At 45.5% G+C, this 22,907-nt stretch overlaps 1 protein-coding gene across 1 annotated transcript in view; it reads left to right on the forward strand.

Moving 5' to 3' along the window:
• The first annotated feature begins 1,143 nt into the window (after nt 1-1,143).
• LOC109886494 (voltage-dependent T-type calcium channel subunit alpha-1H) overlaps nt 1,144-22,907 on the forward strand; it is a 98,886-nt gene continuing 77,122 nt past the window's right edge. Inside the window, exons 1-5 of the mRNA XM_031820264.1 lie at nt 1,144-1,259; nt 4,069-4,141; nt 16,769-16,829; nt 17,802-17,899; nt 18,915-19,074. Coding sequence (XP_031676124.1) covers nt 1,167-1,259; nt 4,069-4,141; nt 16,769-16,829; nt 17,802-17,899; nt 18,915-19,074 — 485 coding nt within the window. The 5' untranslated portion in view covers nt 1,144-1,166. The remainder of the gene's footprint in view (nt 1,260-4,068; nt 4,142-16,768; nt 16,830-17,801; nt 17,900-18,914; nt 19,075-22,907) is intronic.

Genomic DNA, 22,907 nt, shown 5'->3' on the forward strand with positions numbered 1-22,907 from the left:
CCTCCTGTCTCTAGCTGGTATATATTCCCCTCTATATGTGTCCTCCTGTCTCTAGCTGGTATATATTCCCCTCTATATGTGTCCTCCTGTCTCTAGCTGGTATATATTCCCCTCTATATGTGTCCTCCTGTCTCTAGCTGGTATATATTCCCCTCTACATGTGTCCTCCTATCTCTAGCTGGTATATATTCCCCTCTATATGTGTCCTCCTGTCTCTAGCTGGTATATATTCCCCTCTATATGTGTCCTCCTGTCTCTAGCTGGTATATATTCCCCTCTATATGTGTCCTCCTGTCTCTAGCTGGTATATATTCCCCTCTATGTGTGTCCTCCTGTCTCTAGCTGGTATATATTCCCCTCTATATGTGTCCTCCTGTCTCTAGCTGGTATATATTCCCCTCTATATGTGTCCTCCTGTCTCTAGCTGGTATATATTCCCCTCTATATGTGTCCTCCTGTCTCTAGCTGGTATATATTCCCCTCTATATGTGTCCTCCTGTCTCTAGCTGGTATATATTCCCCTCTATATGTGTCCTCCTGTCTCTAGCTGGTATATATTCCCCTCTATATGTGTCCTCCTGTCTGTAGCTGGTATATATTCCCCTCTATATGTGTCCTCCTGTCTCTAGCTGGTATATATTCCCCTCTATATGTGTCCTCCTGTCTCTAGCTGGTATATATTCCCCTCTATATGTGTCCTCCTGTCTCTAGCTGGTATATATTCCCCTCTATATGTGTCCTCCTGTCTCTAGCTGGTATATATTCCCCTCTATATGTGTCCTCCTGTCTCTAGCTGGTATATATTCCCCTCTATATGTGTCCTCCTGTCTCTAGCTGGTATATATTCCCCTCTATATTTGTCCTCCTGTCTCTAGCTGGTATATATTCCCCTCTATATGTGTCCTCCTGTCTCTAGCTGGTATATATTCCCCTCTATATGTGTCCTCCTGTCTCTAGCTGGTATATATTCCCCTCTATATGTGTCCTCCTGTCTCTAGCTGGTATATATTCCCCTCTATATGTGTCCTCCTGTCTCTAGCTGGTATATATTCCCCTCTATATGTGTCCTCCTGTCTCCACGTGGTTTGAGCTTGTCTCTATGCTGATATATATTCCACTCTAAATGTTCCTTGACTCCTGTCTCCACGTGGTTTGAGCGTGTCTCCATGCTGGCTATTCTTCTGAACTGTGTGACGTTGGGAATGTTCCAGCCCTGTGACGACGTTCACTGTCTCAACAACCGTTGCTCTTTCCTACAGGTAAGTTGGCTCCTTACGTACAAATTCCATTCTTTAAAAAAAATTGCACAGAGACGCTAACGTTTATATGTAAAATTTGCTTCTTTACTCCAGTATTTTGGATAAAGAGAATCAAGGGTTTCATGTGAGACAACAGTTTAACCTCTTTGGGATATGTAGCATCCCACCTCGCCAACAGCCAGTGAAAGTGCAGGGCGCCAAATTCAAAACAACAAAAAATCTCATAATTTTACACAATTTTAAAGATAACATTCTCGTTAATCCAGCCGCAGTGTGTGATTTCAAAAAGGCTTTACAGCGAATGCACCACAAACGATTATGTTAGGTCACCACCAAGTCATAAAAAAACACAGCCATTTTTCCAGCCAAAGAGAGGAGTCACAAAAAGCACAAATAGAGATAAATTAATCACTAACCTTTGATGATCTTCATTAGATGACACTCATAGGACTTTATGTTACAGAATACAAGTATGTCTTTTTCGATAAAGTGCATATTTATATCCAAACATCTCATTTTACATTGGTGTGTTACTTTCAGTAGTTCTAAAACATCTGGTGATTTTTGCAGAGAGCCACATCAATTTACAGAAATACTCATCATAAATGTTGATGAAAATACAAGTGTTACACATGGAATTAGAGATATACTTCTCCTTACTGCTTAACGCTGTGTCAGATTTTTAATTAACGTTACGGAAAAAGCAAACCATGCAATAATCTGAGTACAGCGTTCAGACAACAAAGCAGCCAAAAGATATCCGTCATATTGGGTAGTCAACATTAGTCATAAATAGCATTTTAAATATTGACTTACCTTTGATAATCTTCATCAGAATGCACTCCCAGGAATCCCAGTTCGACAATAAATGTTTGTTTTGTTCAATAATGTCCATCATTTATGTCCAAATAGCTTCTTTTGTTAGGGCGCTTGGTAAACAAATCCAAAGGCGCGTTCAGGTCCAGCTGAACGTCGGACGAAAAGTTCAAAAAGTTATATTACAGGTCGTAGAAATTGTCAAACTAAGTATAGAATCAATCTTTAGGATGTTTTTAACATAAATCTTCAATAACGTTCCAACCAGAGAATTGTCTGTAGAAAAGCAATGGAACGAGAGCTAACTCTCTCGTGACCGCGCCTCAGAGCCTGTGGCACTCTGCCAGACACCTGGCTCATTCCCCTATCATTCACCCCCACTTCACAGTAGAAGCCTGAAACAACGTTCTAAAGACTGTTGACATCTAGTGGAAGCCTTAGGAAGTGCAAAATGACCCCATTTACACTGTATATTGGAATGGCAAAGAGTTGAAAAACTACAAACCTCAGATTTCCCACTTCCTGGTTGGTATTTTCTCAGGTTTTCGCCTGTCAGATGAGTTCTGTTATACTCACAGACATCATTCAAACAGTTTTAGAAACATCAGAGTGTTTTCTATCCAATACTAATAATAATATGCATATATTAGCATCTGGGACAGAGTAGCAGGCAGTTTACTCTGGGCACCTTATTCATCCAAGCTACTCAATACTGCCATCTGGGACAGAGTAGCAGGCAGTTTACTCTGGGCACCTTATTCATCCAAGCTACTCAATACTGCCATCTGGGACAGAGTAGCAGACAGTTTACTCTGGGCACCTTATTCATCTAAGCTACTCAATACTGCCATCTGGGACAGAGTAGCAGGCAGTTTACTCTGGGCACCTTATTCATCCAAGCTACTCAATACTGCCATCTGGGACAGAGTAGCAGGCAGTTTACTCTGGGCAACTTATTCATCCAAGCTACTCAATACTGCCATCTGGGACAGAGTAGCAGGCAGTTTACTCTGGGCACCTTATTCATCCAAGCTACTCAATACTGCCCCCCAGTCACCAAGAAGTTAACCGTTTAGAAATGAAACCACCTTACATCTCTACTAGGCCCGTCTGAAGATGGCAGAAGTATTTGGACAAATTCACTTAGTACATTAAAGTAGTCAAAAGTTAAATTTTTGGTACAAAATGACTTTTTAAGAAGGACGTCATGTGAAGTGAAGTGTTTACATCCTCAAGATGACCACTGATTGGTTGAAGGGTCAACATGTGGAACAGGACCCCTGATTGGTTGAAGGGTTTACTTCCTCAACATGTTGAACAGGACCACTGATTGGTTGAAGGGTCAACATGTTGAACAGGACCACTGATTCGTTGAAGGGTCAACATGTTGAACAGGACCCCTGATTGGTTGATGGGTTTACTTCCTCAACATGTTGAACAGGACCACTGATTGGTTGAAGGGTCAACATGTTGAACAGGACCACTGATTCGTTGAAGGGTCAACATGTTGAACAGGACCCCTGATTGGTTGAAGGGTTTACCTCCTCAAGATGTTGAACAGGACCACTGATTGGTTGAAGGGTTTACCACGTGAACCACGAGATGTAGAGGAGAATATTTGGGCTGTTTTGTGGGAAAACAGCAGTGCTAGTCCCAGCAGTGGGATTAAAGGTTCGGAGGTCAGAGACAGAATTATCCCAGAATGCACTCCTCTGTGGTTAAAACATGTCTGTTATAAACATCACTGTGAATATAAATAACATGAGATAAACAACTACAGTACTCACTGCTTTCCTCTGTGTATGTGTGTGTGTCTCTCTGTCTTTGTGTGCGTGTGTGTGTCTGTATGTGCGTGTGTATGTGTGTGTGTGTCTCTCTCTCTTTGTGTGTGTGTGTGTGTCTCTCTCTGTGTGTTTGTGTGTCTCTCTCTCCCTTTGTGTGTGTGTGTGTCTCTCTCTCTTTGTGTATGTGTGTTTGTGTGTGTGTGTGTTAGGCTCTGGATGACGGTATCTTTGTGTTCTTTGCGGTGGAGATGCTGGTGAAGATGGTGGCTCTGGGTGTTCTAGGTAGGTGACCTTTTTAAAGTGGGAATTTCAAAGTTTAGAATAAAACAATTATGAAAAATACCTACTCTGAAACCTCTCATTCCTCCGACGGAGACGTTTCTATAGTAGAACAGGCCTGAATGTCCTCTCATTCTCCAACAGAGACGTTTCTATAGTAGAACAGGCCTGAATGTCCTCTCATTCTCCAACAGAGACGTTTCTATAGTAGAACAGGCCTGAATGTCCTCTCATTCTCCAACAGAGATGTTTCTATAGTAGAACAGGCCTGAATGTCCTCTCATTCTCCAACAGAGACGTTTCTATAGTAGAACAGGCCTGAATGTCCTCTCATTCTCCAACAGAGACGTTTCTATAGTAGAACAGGCCTGAATGTCCTCTCATTCTCCAACAGAGACGTTTCTATAGTAGAACAGGCCTGAATGTCCTCTCATTCTCCAACAGAGACGTTTCTATAGTAGAACAGGCCTGAATGTCCTCTCATTCGCCAACAGACGTTTCTATAGTAGAACAGGCCTGAATGTCCTCTCATTCTCCAACAGAGACGTTTCTATAGTAGAACAGGCCTGAATGTCCTCTCATTCTCCAACAGAGACGTTTCTATAGTAGAACAGGCCTGAATGTCCTCTCATTCTCCAACAGAGACGTTTCTATAGTAGAACAGGCCTGAATGTCCTCTCATTCTCCAACAGAGACGTTTCTATAGTAGAACAGGCCTGAATGTCCTCTCATTCTCCAACAGAGACGTTTCTATAGTAGAACAGGCCTGAATGTCCTCTCATTCTCCAACAGAGACGTTTCTATAGTAGAACAGGCCTGAATGTCCTCTCATTCGCCAACAGAGACGTTTCTATAGTAGAACAGGCCTGAATGTCCTCTCATTCGGGGCGGCAGGGTAGCCTAGTGGTTAGAGTGTTGGTCTAGTAACCGGAAGGTTGCAAGTTCAAACCCCCGAGCTGACAAGGTACAAATCTGTCGTTCTGCCCCTGAACAGGCAGTTAACCCACTGTTCCTAGGCCGTCATTGAAAATAAGAATTTGTTCTTAACTGACTTGCCTAGTTAAATAAAGGTAAAATTAAAAAAAAATCTCCAACAGAGACGTTTCTATAGTAGAACAGGCCTGAATGTCCTCTCATTCTCCAACAGAGACGTTTCTATAGTAGAACAGGCCTGAATGTCCTCTCATTCTCCAACAGAGACGTTTCTATAGTAGAACAGGCCTGAATGTCCTCTCATTCGCCAACAGACGTTTCTATAGTAGAACAGGCCTGAATGTCCTCTCATTCTCCAACAGAGACGTTTCTATAGTAGAACAGGCCTGAATGTCCTCTCATTCTTGTTCCTGCATGTATAGACGATGTAATGTATCGTAGATGATATCAGGGTGGTGGACTCAGCCGAACGCACCATTGGGTGATCACTGCCTCCAGGACATCTACAACACCAGGTGTCTCAGGAAGGCTAAGAAGATCATTAAGGAGCCCCAGCCGCCCGAGGAGCCCCAGCCGCCCGAGCCATGCCCTGTTCTCCCCGTTTCCAACCAGCAGAGACACACCCTGTTCTCCCCGCTTCCAACCACCAGAGACACACCCTGTTCTGCCTTGGCTTCCAACTACCAGAGACACGCCCTGTTCTCCCCGCTTCCAACCACCAGAGACACGCCCTGTTCTCCCCGCTTCCAACCACCAGAGACACACCCTGTTCTGCCTTGGCTTCCAACTACCAGAGACATGCCCTGTTCTCCCCGCTTCCAACCACCAGAGACACACCCTGTTCTGCCTTGGCTTCCAACCACCAGAGACACGCCCTGTTCTCCCCGCTTCCAACCACCAGAGACACGCCCTGTTCTCCCCGCCTCCAACCACCAGAGACATGCCCTGTTCCTCCCGCTTCCAACCAGCAGAGACACGCCCTGTTCTCCCCGCTTCCAGCCACCAGAGACACGCCCTGTTCTCCCCGCTTCCAACCACCAGAGACACACCCTGTTCTGCCTTGGCTCCAACCACCAGAGACACACCCTGTTCTCCCTGCTTCAAACCACCAGAGACACGCCCTGTTCTCCCTGCTTCCAACCACCAGAGACTCGCCCTGTTCTCCCGGCTTCCAACCACCAGAGACACGCCCTGTTCTGCCTTGGCTTCCAACCACCAGAGACACACCCTGTTCTGCCTTGGCTTCCAACCACCAGAGACACACCCTGTTCTGCCTTGGCTTCCAACCACCAGAGACACGCCCTGTTCTGCCTTGGCTTCCAACCACCAGAGACACACCCTGTTCTCCCTGCTTCCAACCACCAGAGACACGCCCTGTTCTGCCTTGGCTTCCAACCACCAGAGACACACCCTGTTCTCCCCGCTTCCAGCCACCAGAGACATGCCCTGTTCTCCCCGCTTCCAACCACCAGAGACATGCCCTGTTCTCCCCGCTTCCAACCACCAGAGACACACCCTGTTCTGCCTTGGCTTCCAACTACCAGAGACACGCCCTGTTCCCCCGCTTCCAACCACCAGAGACACGCCCTGTTCTCCCCGCTTCCAACCACCAGAGACACACCCTGTTCTGCCTTGGCTTCCAACCACCAGAGACACGCCCTGTTCTCCCCGCTTCCAACCACCAGAGACACGCCCTGTTCTCCCCGCCTCCAACCACCAGAGACATGCCCTGTTCCTCCTGCTTCCAACCAGCAGAGACACGCCCTGTTCTCCCCGCTTCCAGCCACCAGAGACACGCCCTGTTCTCCCCGCTTCCAACCACCAGAGACACACCCTGTTCTGCCTTGGCTCCAACCACCAGAGACACACCCTGTTCTCCCTGCTTCAAACCACCAGAGACACGCCCTGTTCTCCCTGCTTCCAACCACCAGAGACTCGCCCTGTTCTCCCGGCTTCCAACCACCAGAGACACGCCCTGTTCTGCCTTGGCTTCCAACCACCAGAGACACACCCTGTTCTGCCTTGGCTTCCAACCACCAGAGACACACCCTGTTCTGCCTTGGCTTCCAACCACCAGAGACACGCCCTGTTCTGCCTTGGCTTCCAACCACCAGAGACACACCCTGTTCTCCCCGCTTCCAGCCACCAGAGACATGCCCTGTTCTCCCCGCTTCCAACCACCAGAGACATGCCCTGTTCTCCCCGCTTCCAACCACCAGAGACACACCCTGTTCTTCCCGCTTCCAACCACCAGAGACGTGCCCTGTTCTCCCCGCTTCCAACCAGCAGAGACACGCCCTGTTCTGCCTTGGCTTCCAACCACCAGAGACACGCCCTGTTCTGCCTTGGCTTCCAACCACCAGAGACACACCCTGTTCTGCCTTGGCTTCCAACCACCAGAGACACGCCCTGTTCTGCCTTGGCTTCCAACCACCAGAGACACACCCTGTTCTCCCTGCTTCCAACCACCAGAGACACGCCCTGTTCTGCCTTGGCTTCCAACCACCAGAGACACACCCTGTTCTCCCCGCTTCCAGCCACCAGAGACGTGCCCTGTTCTCCCCGCTTCCAACCACCAGAGACATGCCCTGTTCTCCCCGCTTCCAACCACCAGAGACACACCCTGTTCTGCCTTGGCTTCCAACTACCAGAGACACGCCCTGTTCCCCCGCTTCCAACCACCAGAGACACGCCCTGTTCTCCCCGCTTCCAACCACCAGAGACACACCCTGTTCTGCCTTGGCTTCCAACTACCAGAGACACGCCCTGTTCTCCCCGCTTCCAACCACCAGAGACACACCCTGTTCTGCCTTGGCTTCCAACCACCAGAGACACGCCCTGTTCTCCCCGCTTCCAACCACCAGAGACACGCCCTGTTCTCCCCGCCTCCAACCACCAGAGACATGCCCTGTTCCTCCTGCTTCCAACCAGCAGAGACACGCCCTGTTCTCCCCGCTTCCAGCCACCAGAGACACGCCCTGTTCTCCCCGCTTCCAACCACCAGAGACACACCCTGTTCTGCCTTGGCTCCAACCACCAGAGACACACCCTGTTCTCCCTGCTTCAAACCACCAGAGACACGCCCTGTTCTCCCTGCTTCCAACCACCAGAGACTCGCCCTGTTCTCCCGGCTTCCAACCACCAGAGACACGCCCTGTTCTGCCTTGGCTTCCAACCACCAGAGACACACCCTGTTCTGCCTTGGCTTCCAACCACCAGAGACACACCCTGTTCTGCCTTGGCTTCCAACCACCAGAGACACGCCCTGTTCTGCCTTGGCTTCCAACCACCAGAGACACACCCTGTTCTCCCTGCTTCCAACCACCAGAGACACGCCCTGTTCTGCCTTGGCTTCCAACCACCAGAGACACACCCTGTTCTCCCCGCTTCCAGCCACCAGAGACATGCCCTGTTCTCCCCGCTTCCAACCACCAGAGACATGCCCTGTTCTCCCCGCTTCCAACCACCAGAGACACACCCTGTTCTTCCCGCTTCCAACCACCAGAGACGTGCCCTGTTCTCCCCGCTTCCAACCAGCAGAGACACGCCCTGTTCTGCCTTGGCTTCCAACCACCAGAGACACGCCCTGTTCTGCCTTGGCTTCCAACCACCAGAGACACACCCTGTTCTGCCTTGGCTTCCAACCACCAGAGACACACCCTGTTCTGCCTTGGCTTCCAACCACCAGAGACACGCCCTGTTCTGCCTTGGCTTCCAACCACCAGAGACATGCCCTGTTCTGCCTTGGCTTCCAACCACCAGAGACACGCCCTGTTCTCCCCGCTTCCAACCACCAGAGACACGCCCTGTTCTCCCTGCTTCCAACCACCAGAGACACGCCCTGTTCTGCCTTGGCTTCCAACCACCAGAGACACACCCTGTTCTACCTGCTTCCAACCACCAGAGACACACCCTGTTCTCCCTGCTTCCAACCACCAGAGACACGCCCTGTTCTCCCTGCTTCCAACCACCAGAGACACGCCCTGTTCCGCCTTGGCGTCCAACCACCAGAGACACACCCTGTTCTCCCTGCTTCCAGCCACCAGAGACACGCCCTGTTCTCCCCGCTTCCAACCACCAGAGACACACCCTGTTCTCCCCGCTTCCAACCACCAGAGACACGCCCTGTTCTCCCCGCTTCCAACCACCAGAGACACGCCCTGTTCTCCCTGCTTCCAACCACCAGAGACACGCCCTGTTCTGCCTTGGCTTCGAACCACCAGAGACACACCCTGTTCTCCCGGCTTCCAACCACCAGAGACACACCCTGTTCTCCCGGCTTCCAACCACCAGAGACACACCCTGTTCTGCCTTGGCTTCCAACCACCAGAGACACGCCCTGTTCTGCCTTGGCTTCCAACCACCAGAGACACGCCCTGTTCTCCCCACTTCCAACCACCAGAGACACGCCCTGTTCTCCCTGCTTCCAACCACCAGAGACACGCCCTGTTCTCCCTGCTTCCAACCACCAGAGACACGCCCTGTTCTCCCTGCTTCCAACCAGCAGAGACACGCCCTGTTCTCCCTGCTTCCAACCACCAGAGACACGCCCTGTTCTCCCCGCTTCCAACCACCAGAGACACGCCCTGTTCTCCCTGCTTCCAACCACCGAAGACACGCCCTGTTTTCCCTGCTTCCAACCAGCAGAGACACACCCTGTTCTCCCTGCTTCCAACCACCAGAGACACGCCCTGTTCTCCCTGCTTCCAACCACCAGAGACACGCCCTGTTCTCCCTGCTTCCAACCACCAGAGACACGCCCTGTTCTCCCCGCTTCCAACCACCAGAGACACGCCCTGTTCTCCCTGCTTCCAACCACCAGAGACACGCCCTGTTCCGCCTTGGCTTCCAACCACCAGAGACATGCCCTGTTCTGCCTTGGCTTCCAACCACCAGAGACACGCCCTGTTCTGCCTTGGCTTCCAACCACCAGAGACACGCCCTGTTCTGCCTTGGCTTCCAACCACCAGAGACACGCCCTGTTCTGCCTTGGCTTCCAACCACCAGAGACACGCCCTGTTCTGCCTTGGCTTCCAACCACCAGAGACACGCCCTGTTCTGCCTTGGCTTCCAACCACCAGAGACACGCCCTGTTCTCCCTGCTTCCAGCCACCAGAGACACACCCTGTTCTGCCTGCTTCCAACCACCAGAGACACGCCCTGTTCTGCCTTGGCTTCCAGCCACCAGAGACACACCCTGTTCTCCCTGCTTCCAACCACCAGAGACACGCCCTGTTCTGCCTTGGCTTCCAGCCACCAGAGACACGCCCTGTTTTGCCTTGGCTTCCAGCCACCAGAGACACACCCTGTTCTCCCTGCTTCCAACCACCAGAGACACGCCCTGTTCTGCCCGCGTCCAACCACCAGAGACACGCCCTGTACTGTTTCTACCATCAGGCTGCTGAATAGACACCACTAGTCAGCTGTTTCTACCATCAGGCTGCTGAATAGACACCACTAGTCATCTGTTTCTATCTCCAGACCATCAGGCTGCTGAATAGACACCACTTGTCAGCTGTTTCTACCCTCAGACCATCAGACTGTTGAATAGACACCACTAGTCAGCTGTTTCTACCCTCAGACCATCAGACTGCTGAATAGACACCACTAGTCAGCTGTTTCTACCATCAGACTGCTGAATAGACACCACTAGTCAGCTGTTTCTACCCCCAGACCATCAGACTACTGAATAGACACCACTAGTCAGCTGTTTCTACCCCCAGACAATCAGGCTGTTGAATAGACACCACTAGTCAGCTGTTTCTGTCTCCAGACCATCAATCTGTTGAATAGACACCACTAGTCAGCTGTTTCTACCATCAGACTGCTGAATAGACACCACTAGTCAGCTGTTTCTACCCCCAGACCATCAGGCTGTTGAATAGACACCACTAGACAGCTGTTTCTGTCTCCAGACCATCAGGCTGTTGAATAGACACCACTAGTCAGCTGTTTCTACCCTCAGACCATCAGACTGCTAAATAGACACCACTAGTCAGCTGTTTCTACCCCCAGACCATCAGGCTGTTGAATAGACACCACTTGTCAGCTGTTTCTGTCTCCAGACCATCAGGCTGTTGAATAGACACCACTAGTCAGCTGTTTCTACCCTCAGACCATCAGACTGCTGAATAGACACCACTAGTCAGCTGTTTCTGTCTCCAGACCATCAGGCTATTGAATAGACACCACTAGTCTGCAGTTTCTTCCATCAGACTGCTGAATTGACACCACTAGTCAGCTGTTTCTACCATCAGACTGCTGAATAGATACCACTAGTCAGCTGTTTCTACCCCCAGACCATCAGGCTGAATAGACACCACTAGTCAGCTGTTTCTGTCTCCAGACCATCAGGCTGTTGAATAGACACCACTAGTCAGCAGTTTCTTCCATCAGACTGCTGAATAGACACCAATAGTCAGCTGTTTCTACCCCCAGACCATCAGACTGTTGAATAGACACCACTAGTCAGCTGTTTCTATCTCCAGACCATCAGACTGCTGAATAGACACCACTAGTCAGCTGTTTCTACCATCAGGCTGCTGAATAGACAACAATAGTCAGCTGTTTCTACCATCAGACTGCTGAATAGACACCACTAGTCAGCTGTTTCTACCCCCAGACCATCAGGCTGCTCAATAGACACCACTAGTCAGCTGTTTCTACCCTCAGACCATCAGACTGCTGAATAGACCCCACTAGTCAGCTGTTTCTACCCCCAGACCATCAGACTGCTGAATAGACACCACTCGTCAGCTGTTTCTACCATCAGACTGTTGAATAGACACCACTAGTCAGCTGTTTCTACCATCAGGCTGCTGAATAGACACCACTAGTCAGCTGTTTCTACCCCCAGACCATCAGGCTGCTGAATAGACACCACTAGTCAGCTGTTTCTGTCTCCAGACCATCAGGCTGCTGAATAGACACCACTTGTCAGCTGTTTCTACCCCCAGACCATCAGACTGTTGAATAGACACCACTAGTCAGCTGTTTCTACCCTCAGACCATCAGACTGCTGAATAGACACCACTAGTCAGCTGTTTCTACCACCAGGCTGCTGAATAGACACCACTAGTCAGCTGTTTCTACCATCAGACTGCTGAATAGACACCACTAGTCAGCAGTTTCTACCCCCAGACCATCAGGCTGCTGAATAGACACCACTAGTCAGCTGTTTCTACCATCAGGCTGCTGAATAGACACCACTAGTCAGCTGTTTCTACCATCAGACTGCTGAATAGACACCACTAGTCAGCTGTTTCTACCCCCAGACCATCAGGCTGCTGAATAGACACCACTAGTCAGCTGTTTCTACCATCAGGCTGCTGAATAGACACCACTAGTCAGCTGTTTCTACCCCCAGACCATCAGGCTGCTGAATAGACACCACTAGTCAGCTGTTTCTATCTCCAGACCATCAGGCTGCTGAATAGACACCACTAGTCAGCTGTTTCTACCCTCAGACCATCAGACTGCTAAATAGACACCACTAGTCAGCTGTTTCTACCATCAGACTGCTGAATAGACAGCACTAATCAGCTGTTTCTACCCCCAGACCATCAGGCTGCTGAATAGACACCACTAGTCAGCTGTTTCTACCATCAGACTGCTGAATAGACACCACTAGTCAGCTGTTTCTACCCCCAGACCATCAGGCTGCTGAATAGACACCACTAGTCAGCTGTTTCTACCATCAGACTGCTGAATAGATACCACTAGTCAGCTGTTTCTACCCCCAGACCATCAGGCTGAATAGACACCACTAGTCAGCTGTTTCTGTCTCCAGACCATCAGGCTGTTGAATAGACACCACTAGTCAGCAGTTTCTTCCATCAGACTGCTGAATAGACACCAATAGTCAGCTGTTTCTACCCCCAGACCATCAGACTTTTGAATAGACACCACTAGTCAGCTGTTTCTATCTCCAGACCATCAGACTGCTGAATAGACACCACTAGTCAGCTGTTTCTACCATCAGGCTGCTGAATAGACAACAATAGTCAGCTGTTTCTACCATCAGACTGCTGAATAGACACCACTAGTCAGCTGTTTCTACCCCCAGACCATCAGGCTGCTCAATAGACACCACTAGTCAGCTGTTTCTACCCTCAGACCATCAGACTGCTGAATAGACCCCACTAGTCAGCTGTTTCTACCCCCAGACCATCAGACTGCTGAATAGACACCACTCGTCAGCTGTTTCTACCATCAGACTGTTGAATAGACACCACTAGTCAGCTGTTTCTACCATCAGGCTGCTGAATAGACACCACTAGTCAGCTGTTTCTACCCCCAGACCATCAGGCTGCTGAATAGACACCACTAGTCAGCTGTTTCTGTCTCCAGACCATCAGGCTGCTGAATAGACACCACTTGTCAGCTGTTTCTACCCCCAGACCATCAGACTGTTGAATAGACACCACTAGTCAGCTGTTTCTACCCTCAGACCATCAGACTGCTGAATAGACACCACTAGTCAGCTGTTTCTACCATCAGGCTGCTGAATAGACACCACTAGTCAGCTGTTTCTACCATCAGACTGCTGAATAGACACCACTAGTCAGCAGTTTCTACCCCCAGACCATCAGGCTGCTGAATAGACACCACTAGTCAGCTGTTTCTACCATCAGGCTGCTGAATAGACACCACTAGTCAGCTGTTTCTACCATCAGACTGCTGAATAGACACCACTAGTCAGCTGTTTCTACCCCCAGACCATCAGGCTGCTGAATAGACACCACTAGTCAGCTGTTTCTGCCATCAGGCTGCTGAATAGACACCACTAGTCAGCTGTTTCTACCCCCAGACCATCAGGCTGCTGAATAGACACCACTAGTCAGCTGTTTCTATCTCCAGACCATCAGGCTGCTGAATAGACACCACTAGTCAGCTGTTTCTACCCTCAGACCATCAGACTGCTAAATAGACACCACTAGTCAGCTGTTTCTACCATCAGACTGCTGAATAGACAGCACTAGTCAGCTGTTTCTACCCCCAGACCATCAGGCTGCTGAATAGACACCACTAGTCAGCTGTTTCTACCATCAGGCTGCTGAATAGACACCACTAGTCAGCTGTTTCTACCCCCAGACCATCAGGCTGCTGAATAGACACCACTAGTCAGCTGTTTCTACCCCCAGACCATCAGACTGTTGAATAGACACCACTAGTCAGCTGTTTCTACCCTCAGACCATCAGACTGCTTAATAGACACCACTAGTCAGCTCTTTATACCCCCAGACCATCAGGCTGCATCCTGTGCATGTGACTAATAAACTCTAAACTAAAACTCTATCTGATTGGTTGTAGCTTCCCCACAGTTAATTGAACCACCTTTGGTTGACTCTCACAGAGCAAAGACTTTATGAAAATGGTTTGATTATTTATGTATTATGTAATGTTAAATACTCTAATAATGTGGAGTGAAACTTTAATTATTATTTTAATATTATTTAAATTCATGTTTAACTCTAATTAATTAATATTATTAATATATCATGATTTAAATACCTGTTTCTACCTGTGTTTAATTAATGTTATTAATATATCATGATTTAAATACCTGTTTCTACCTGTGTTTAATTAATGTTATTAATATATCATGATTTAAATACCTGTTTCTACCTGTGTTTAATTAATATATCATGATTTAAATACCTGTTTCTACCTGTGTTTAATTAATATATCATGATTTAAATACCTGTTTCTACCTGTGTTTAATTAATATATCATGGTTTAAATACCTGTTTCTACCTGTGTTTAATTAATGTTATTAATATATCATGGTTTAAATACCTGTTTCTACCTGTGTTTAATTAATATATCATGATTTAAATACCTGTTTCTACCTGTGTTTAATTAATATATCATGATTTAAATACCTGTTTCTACCTGTGTTTAATTAATATATCATGATTTAAATACCTGTTTCTACCTGTGTTTAATTAATGTTATTAATATATCATGATTTAAATACCTGTTTCTACCTGTGTTTAATTAATATATCATGGTTTAAATACCTGATACTACCTGTGTTTAATTAATATATCATGATTTAAATACCTGTTTCTACCTGTGTTTAATTAATGTTATTAATATATCATGATTTAAATACCTGTTTCTACCTGTGTTTAATTAATATATCATGATTTAAATACCTGTTTCTACCTGTGTTTAATTAATATATCATGATTTAAATACCTGTTTCTACCTGTGTTTAATTAATATATCATGATTTAAATACCTGTTTCTACCTGTGTTTAATTAATATATCATGGTTTAAATACCTGTTTCTACCTTTGTTTAATTAATGTTATTAATATATCATGATTTAAATACCTGTTTCTACCTGTGTTTAATTAATGTTATTAATATATCATGATTTAAATACCTGTTTCTACCTGTGTTTAATTAATGTTATTAATATATCATGATTTAAATACCTGTTTCTACCTGTGTTTAATTAATATATCATGATTTAAATACCTGTTTCTACCTGTGTTCAATTAATATATCATGATTTAAATACCTGTTTCTACCTGTGTTTAATTAATATATCATGATTTAAATACCTGTTTCTACCTGTGTTTAATTAATGTTATTAATATATCATGATTTAAATACCTGATTCTACCTGTGTTTAATTAATGTTATTAATATATCATGATTTAAATACCTGTTTCTACCTGTGTTTAATTAATATATCATGATTTAAATACCTGTTTCTACCTGTGTTTAAATAATATATCATGATTTAAATACCTGTTTCTACCTGTGTTTAATTAATATATCATGATTTAAATACCTGTTTCTACCTGTGTTTAATTAATATTATTAATATATCATGATTTAAATTCATGTTACTACCTGTGTTTAATTAATATATCATGATTTAAATACCTGTTTCTACCTGTGTTTAATTAATATATCATGATTTAAATACCTGTTTCTACCTGTGTTTAATTAATGTTATTAATATATCATGATTTAAATACATGATTCTACCTGTGTTTAATTAATGTTATTAATATATCATGATTTAAATACCTGTTTCTACCTGTGTTTAATTAATATATCATGATTTAAATTCATGTTTCTACCTGTGTTCAATTAATATATCATGATTTAAATACCTGTTTCTACCTGTGTTTAATTAATATATCATGATTTAAATACCTGTTTCTACCTGTGTTTAATTAATGTTATTAATATATCATGATTTAAATACCTGTTTCTACCTGTGTTTAATTAATGTTAGTAATATATCATGATTTAAATACCTGTTTCTACCTGTGTTTAATTAATGTTATTAATATATCATGATTTAAATACCTGTTTCTACCTGTGTTTAATTAATGTTATTAATATATCATGATTTAAATACCTGTTACTACCTGTGTTTAATTAATGTTATTAATATATCATGATTTAAATACCTGTTTCTACCTGTGTTTAATTAATATATCATGATTTAAATACCTGTTTCTACCTGTGTTCAATTAATATATCATGATTTAAATACCTGTTTCTACCTGTGTTTAATTAATATATCATGATTTAAATACCTGTTTCTACCTGTGTTTAATTAATATATCATGATTTAAATACCTGTTTCTACCTGTGTTTAATTAATATATCATGATTTAAATACCTGTTTCTACCTGTGTTTAATTAATGTTATTATTAACTTTGTAGGTCAGAAGGGTTACCTTGGCGACACCTGGAACAGACTGGACTTCTTCATCGTTATCATCGGGTCAGTGTTGGACAGAACACACACACACACACACACACACACACACACACACACACGCACGCACGCGCACACACAAACTCACTGAACTAAACCTAGTCCTGAACTAAAAGGCTTGGGTTTTCCAGACACAGATTAAACCTAGTGCTGAACATTAACCTTGTCTGTAACTAAACCTAGTCCTGAACTAAACCTAGTCCTGAACTTAACCTAGTCCTGAACTAAACCTAGTCCTGAACTAAACCTAGTCCTGAACTAAAAGGCTTGGGTTTCCTAGACGCAGATTAAACCTAGTCCAGAACTAAACCTAGTCCTAAACTACACCTAGTCCTGAACTAAACCTAGTCCTGAACTAAACCTAGTCCTGAACTAAACCTAGTCCTGAACTAAACCTAGTCCTGAACTAAAATGCTTGGGTTTCCTAGATGCAGATTAAACCTAGTCCTGAACTAAACCTCGTCCTGAACTAAACATAGTCCTGAACTAAACCTAGTTCTGAACTACACCTAGTCCTGAACTACACCTAGTCCTGAACTAAACCTAGTCCTGAACTAAAATGCTTGGGTTTCCTAGACGCAGATTAAACCTAGTCCAGAACTAAACCTAGTCCTGAACTAAACCTAGTCCTGAACTAAACCTAGTCCTGAACTAAACCTAGTCCTGAACTACACCTAGTCCTGAACTAAACCTAGTCCTGAACTAAACCTAGTCCTGAACTAAACCTAGTCCTGAACTAAAATGCTTGGGTTTCCTAGACGCAGATTAAACCTAGTCCAGAACTAAACCTAGTCCTGAACTAAACCTAGTCCTGATCTAAAAGGCTTGGGTTTCCTAGACGCAGATTAGTCCTGGAATAAAAATATATTTGAGAATAGCCTTAATCTTAGTCTGGGGAAACCTTCCCTTAGTGGGTGGAGGTTAATTGACAGGGTTCAGAGGTCAGGGTTAAACTGAGTTTTCTTTCTCTCTCCTCAGGATGTTGGAGTATTCTCTAGACGGACACAACGTCAGCCTATCAGCCATCAGGACTGTCAGGGTGCTCCGCCCACTACGAGCCATCAACAGAGTACCCAGTGAGCACCTCTCTGTCTGTCTGTTGTACACAGTATGTCCTCAATAGTATGTAGTATGATGAGTACACAGTATGTCCTCAATAGTATGTAGTATGATGAATACACAGTATGTACTCAATAGTATGTAGTATGATGTGTACACAGTATGTACTCAATAGTATGTAGTATGATGTGTACACAGTATGTCCTCAATAGTATGTAGTATGATGAATACACAGTATGTAGTTTTAGTTAGTAGTAGGTAAAATAGTCTCCCCCCCACCCTGCATACCACTGCTGGCTTGCTTCTGAACCAGGGTTGGTCCTGGTCAGTCCCTGGATGGGAGACCTGATGCTGCTGGAAGTGGTGCTGGAGGGCCAATAGGAGGCACTCTTTCATCTGGTCTAAAAAAATATCCCAATTCCTCAGGGCAGTGATAGGGGACATTGCCCTGTGTGGGGTGCCGTCTTTCGGCTGGGACGTTAAACGGGTGTCCTGACTTTCTGAGGTCACTAAAAGATCCCATTCGTAGGGGTGTTAACCCCCGGTGTTCTGGCTAAATACCCAATCTGGCCCTCAAACGATCACGGTCACCTAATCATCCCCAGTTTACAATTGGCTCATTCATCCCTCCTCCTCTCCCCTGTAACTATTTCCCGGGTTGTTGCTGTAAATGAGAACGTGTTCTCAGTAAACTTACCTTGGAAAGATATGTCTCTCTCTCTCAATTAAATTCAATTAAATTCAAGGGCTTTATTGGCATGGGAAACATGTGTTAACAGCAAGTGAGGTAGATAATATATCTCTCTCTGTCTCTCTCTACCTCTCTTTCTTTCTCTCTCTCCCATAATGCATCTCTCAGTGATGTGTGTGTATTTCTGTGTGTAGGTATGCGTATCCTGGTGACTCTGCTCCTAGACACTCTCCCCATGCTGGGGAACGTTCTGGCACTCTGTCTCTCTCTCTCTCTCTCTCTCTCTCTCTCTCTCTCCCATAATGCATCTCTCAGTGATGTGTGTGTGTTTCTGTGTGTAGGTATGCGTATCCTGGTGACTCTGCTCCTAGACACTCTCCCCATGCTGGGGAACGTTCTGGCACTCTGTTTCTTCGTCTTCTTCATCTTCGGCATCGTTGGCGTGCAGCTGTGGGCGGGGCTACTGAGGAACAGGTGCTTCATGGGAGAAGACTTCAAAACGTGAGAATATTAAACCCTACTATACACCTATTATACTTATACCCTACTATACACCTATTATACTTATACCCTACTATACACCTATTATACTTATACCCTACTATACACCTATTATACTTATACCCTACTATACACCTATTATACTTATACCCTACTATACACCTATTATACTTATACCCTACTATACACCTATTATACTTATACCCTACTATACACCTATTATACTTATACCCTACTATACACCTATTATACTTATACCCTACTATACACCTATTTTACTTATACGCTACTATACACCTATTATACTATATACTATACCCTAACACACTGACACACTGACACACTGACACACACCCTACTATACACCTATTATACTTATACCCTACTATACACCTATTATACTTATACCCTAACACACTGACACACTGACACACTGACACACACACACACACACACACACACACACACACACACACACACACACACACACACACACACATACACCTATTATACTTATACCCTATTATACACCCTGACACACACACACACACACACACTGACACACTGACTCACTGACACACTGACACACACACACACAACCTGACACACTGACACACACACACACACAACCTGACACACTGACACACACACACACACACACAACCTGACACACTGACACACACACAACCTGACACACTGACACACACACAACCTGACACACTGACACCCTAACACACTGACACACACACACACACACACAACCTGACGCACTGACACACACACACACACTCACTCACTCACTCACACACACACACACACACACACACACACACACACACACACACACACACACACACACACACACACACACACACACACACACACACACACACACAACCTGACACACTGACACACACACACCAACACACACACACACACACACACACACACACACACACACACACACACACACACACATACACACAACCTGACATACTGACACACACACACACACACACACAACCTGACACACTGACACACACACACACACACACACACAACCTGACATACTGACACACACACACACACACACACACACACACACACACACACACACACACACACACACACACACACACACACACACACACACACACACACACTCACAACCTAACAACACAGACAATCAACACGTCTGGTGAACAGGTCAGGTTCCATGGGGGGGGAGAATTACAGGTATAGGACAGACTGTCTCCACGACACATAGACTATTGCAGCTACTACAGATACTGGAGACCTGAGACAGAGGGGATTGGGGGACACTGGCCCCAGACAGGGCCAACCAGGCAGGATATAACCCCACCAACTTTGCCCAAGCACAGCCCCTCACCACCAAAGAGAAATCAACAAGGCAGTAACTACCCTGAGACAAGGCCGAGTACAGCCCACGGAGATCTCCTCCACCGCACAAGCCCCCTGAGGACAGGAAGGATGGAAGAGCACGCCAGTGACTCAGCCCCCGTAATAGGGGCAGAGGCAGAGAATCCCAGTGGGAGAGAGGGGAACTGGCTAGGCAGAGACAGTTCGTCACTCTGGCCCCTTGCCGTTAACCTTCGCACCCCTGGGCCAAACTACACTCAATCATAAGACCTACGGATGAGAGGATCCTTCAGTTTGCGTCTCTCAGGCAGACCGTTCCATAAAAATGGAGCTCTATAGGAGAAAGCTCCAGCTGTTTGCTTAGAAATTCTAGGGACAATAAGGAGGCCTGCGTCTTGTGACCGTAGCGTACGTGTAGGTATGTACGGCAGGACCAAATCAGAGAGATGGGTAGGAGCAAGCCCATGTAATGCTTTGTAGGTTAGCAGTAAAACCTTGAAATCAGCCCTTGCTTTGACAGGAAGCCAGTGTAGGGAGGCTAGCACTGGAGTAATATGATCAAATTTTTTTGGTTCTAGTCAGGATTCTAGCAGCCGTATTTAGCACCAACTGAAGTTTATTTAGTGCTTTATCCGGTGATGATTATATATATAAATGCTTTATCCGGGTAGCCGTAAAGTAGATCAATGCGAAACTAAAATGTTGGATATTATCTGACTTCCAGGTCCGATAGGAATTCAGGGATCCAACAGGAACTCTGTATAGACTTCATATCTAGAACCGTGAGGAACTCTGTATAGACTTCATATCTAGAACCGTGAGGAACTCTGTATAGACTTCATATCTAGAACCGTGAGGAACGCGGTATAGACTTCATAACTAGAACCGTGAGGAACTCTGTATAGACTTCATAACTAGAACCGTCAGGAACTCTGAATAGACTTCATATCTAGAACCGTGAGGAACTCTGAATAGACTTCATATCTAGAACCGTGAGGAACGCTGTATAGACTTCATAACTAGAACCGTGAGGAACTCTGAATAGACTTCATAACTAGAACCGTGAGGAACTCTGTATAGACTTCATAACTAGAACCGTGAGGAACTCTGTATAGACTTCATAACTAGAACCGTGAGGAACTCTGTATAGACTTCATAACTAGAACCGTGAGGAACTCTGAATAGACTTCATAACTAGAACCGTGAGGAACTCTGAATAGACTTCATAACTAGAACCGTGAGGAACTCTGTATAGACTTCATAACTAGAACCGTGAGGAACTCTGAATAGACTTCATAACTAGAACCGTGAGGAACTCTGAATAGACTTCATAACTAGAACCGTGAGGAACTCTGTATAGACTTCATAACTAGAACCGTGAGGAACGCGGTATAGACTTCATAACTAGAACCGTGAGGAACTCTGAATAGACTTCATAACTAGAACCGTGAGGAACTCTGAATAGACTTCATAACTAGAACCGTGAGGAACTCTGAATAGACTTCATAACTAGAACCGTGAGGAACTCTGAATAGACTTCATAACTAGAACCGTGAGGAACTCTGTATAGACTTCATAACTAGAACCGTGAGGAACGCGGTATAGACATCATAACTAGAACCGTGAGGAACTCTGTATAGACTTCATAACTAGAACCGTGAGGAACGCTGTATAGACTTCATAACTAGAACCGTGAGGAACTCTGTATAGACTTCATAACTAGAACCGTGAGGAACGCTGTATAGACTTCATAACTAGAACCGTGAGGAACGCTGTATAGACTTCATAACTAGAACCGTGAGGAACGCTGTATAGACTTCATAACTAGAACCTTTAAAAGACGAAAACACCTCCATTTTTGTGGGATGCGCTGGGGGGATACTATCGAACCCTGACCTGTTCACCGGATGTGCTACCTGTCCCAGACCTGCTGTTTTCAACTCTCTAGAGACAGCAGGAGCAGTAGAGATACTCTTAATGAGAGGCTATAAAAAGCCAACTGACATTTACTCCTGAGGTGCTGCACCCTCTACAACTACTGTGATTATTATTATTCGACCATGCTGGTCATTTATGAACATTGAACATCTTGACCATGTTCTGTTATAATCTCCACCCGGCACAGCCAGAAGAGGACTGGCCACCCCACATAGCCTGGTTCCTCTCTAGGTTTCTTCCTAGGTTTTGGCCTTTCTAGGGAGATTTTCCTTGCCACCGTGCTTCTACACCTGCATTGCTTGCTGTTTGGGGTTTTAGGCTGGGTTTCTGTACAGCACTTTGAGATATCAGCTGATGTACGAAGGGCTATATAAATACATTTGATTTGATTTGATTTGTAACCAGGAGGAGAGGCCTCATTTAACACAGTAAATTCATCAGGTTTAAGCCATGTTTCAGTCAGGCGAATCACATCAAGATTATGATCAGTGATTAGTTCATTGACTATAACTGCC

This window comes from Oncorhynchus kisutch, unplaced genomic scaffold (genome assembly GCF_002021735.2).
Source record: "Oncorhynchus kisutch isolate 150728-3 unplaced genomic scaffold, Okis_V2 scaffold3202, whole genome shotgun sequence".
Taxonomy (NCBI): domain Eukaryota; kingdom Metazoa; phylum Chordata; class Actinopteri; order Salmoniformes; family Salmonidae; genus Oncorhynchus; species Oncorhynchus kisutch.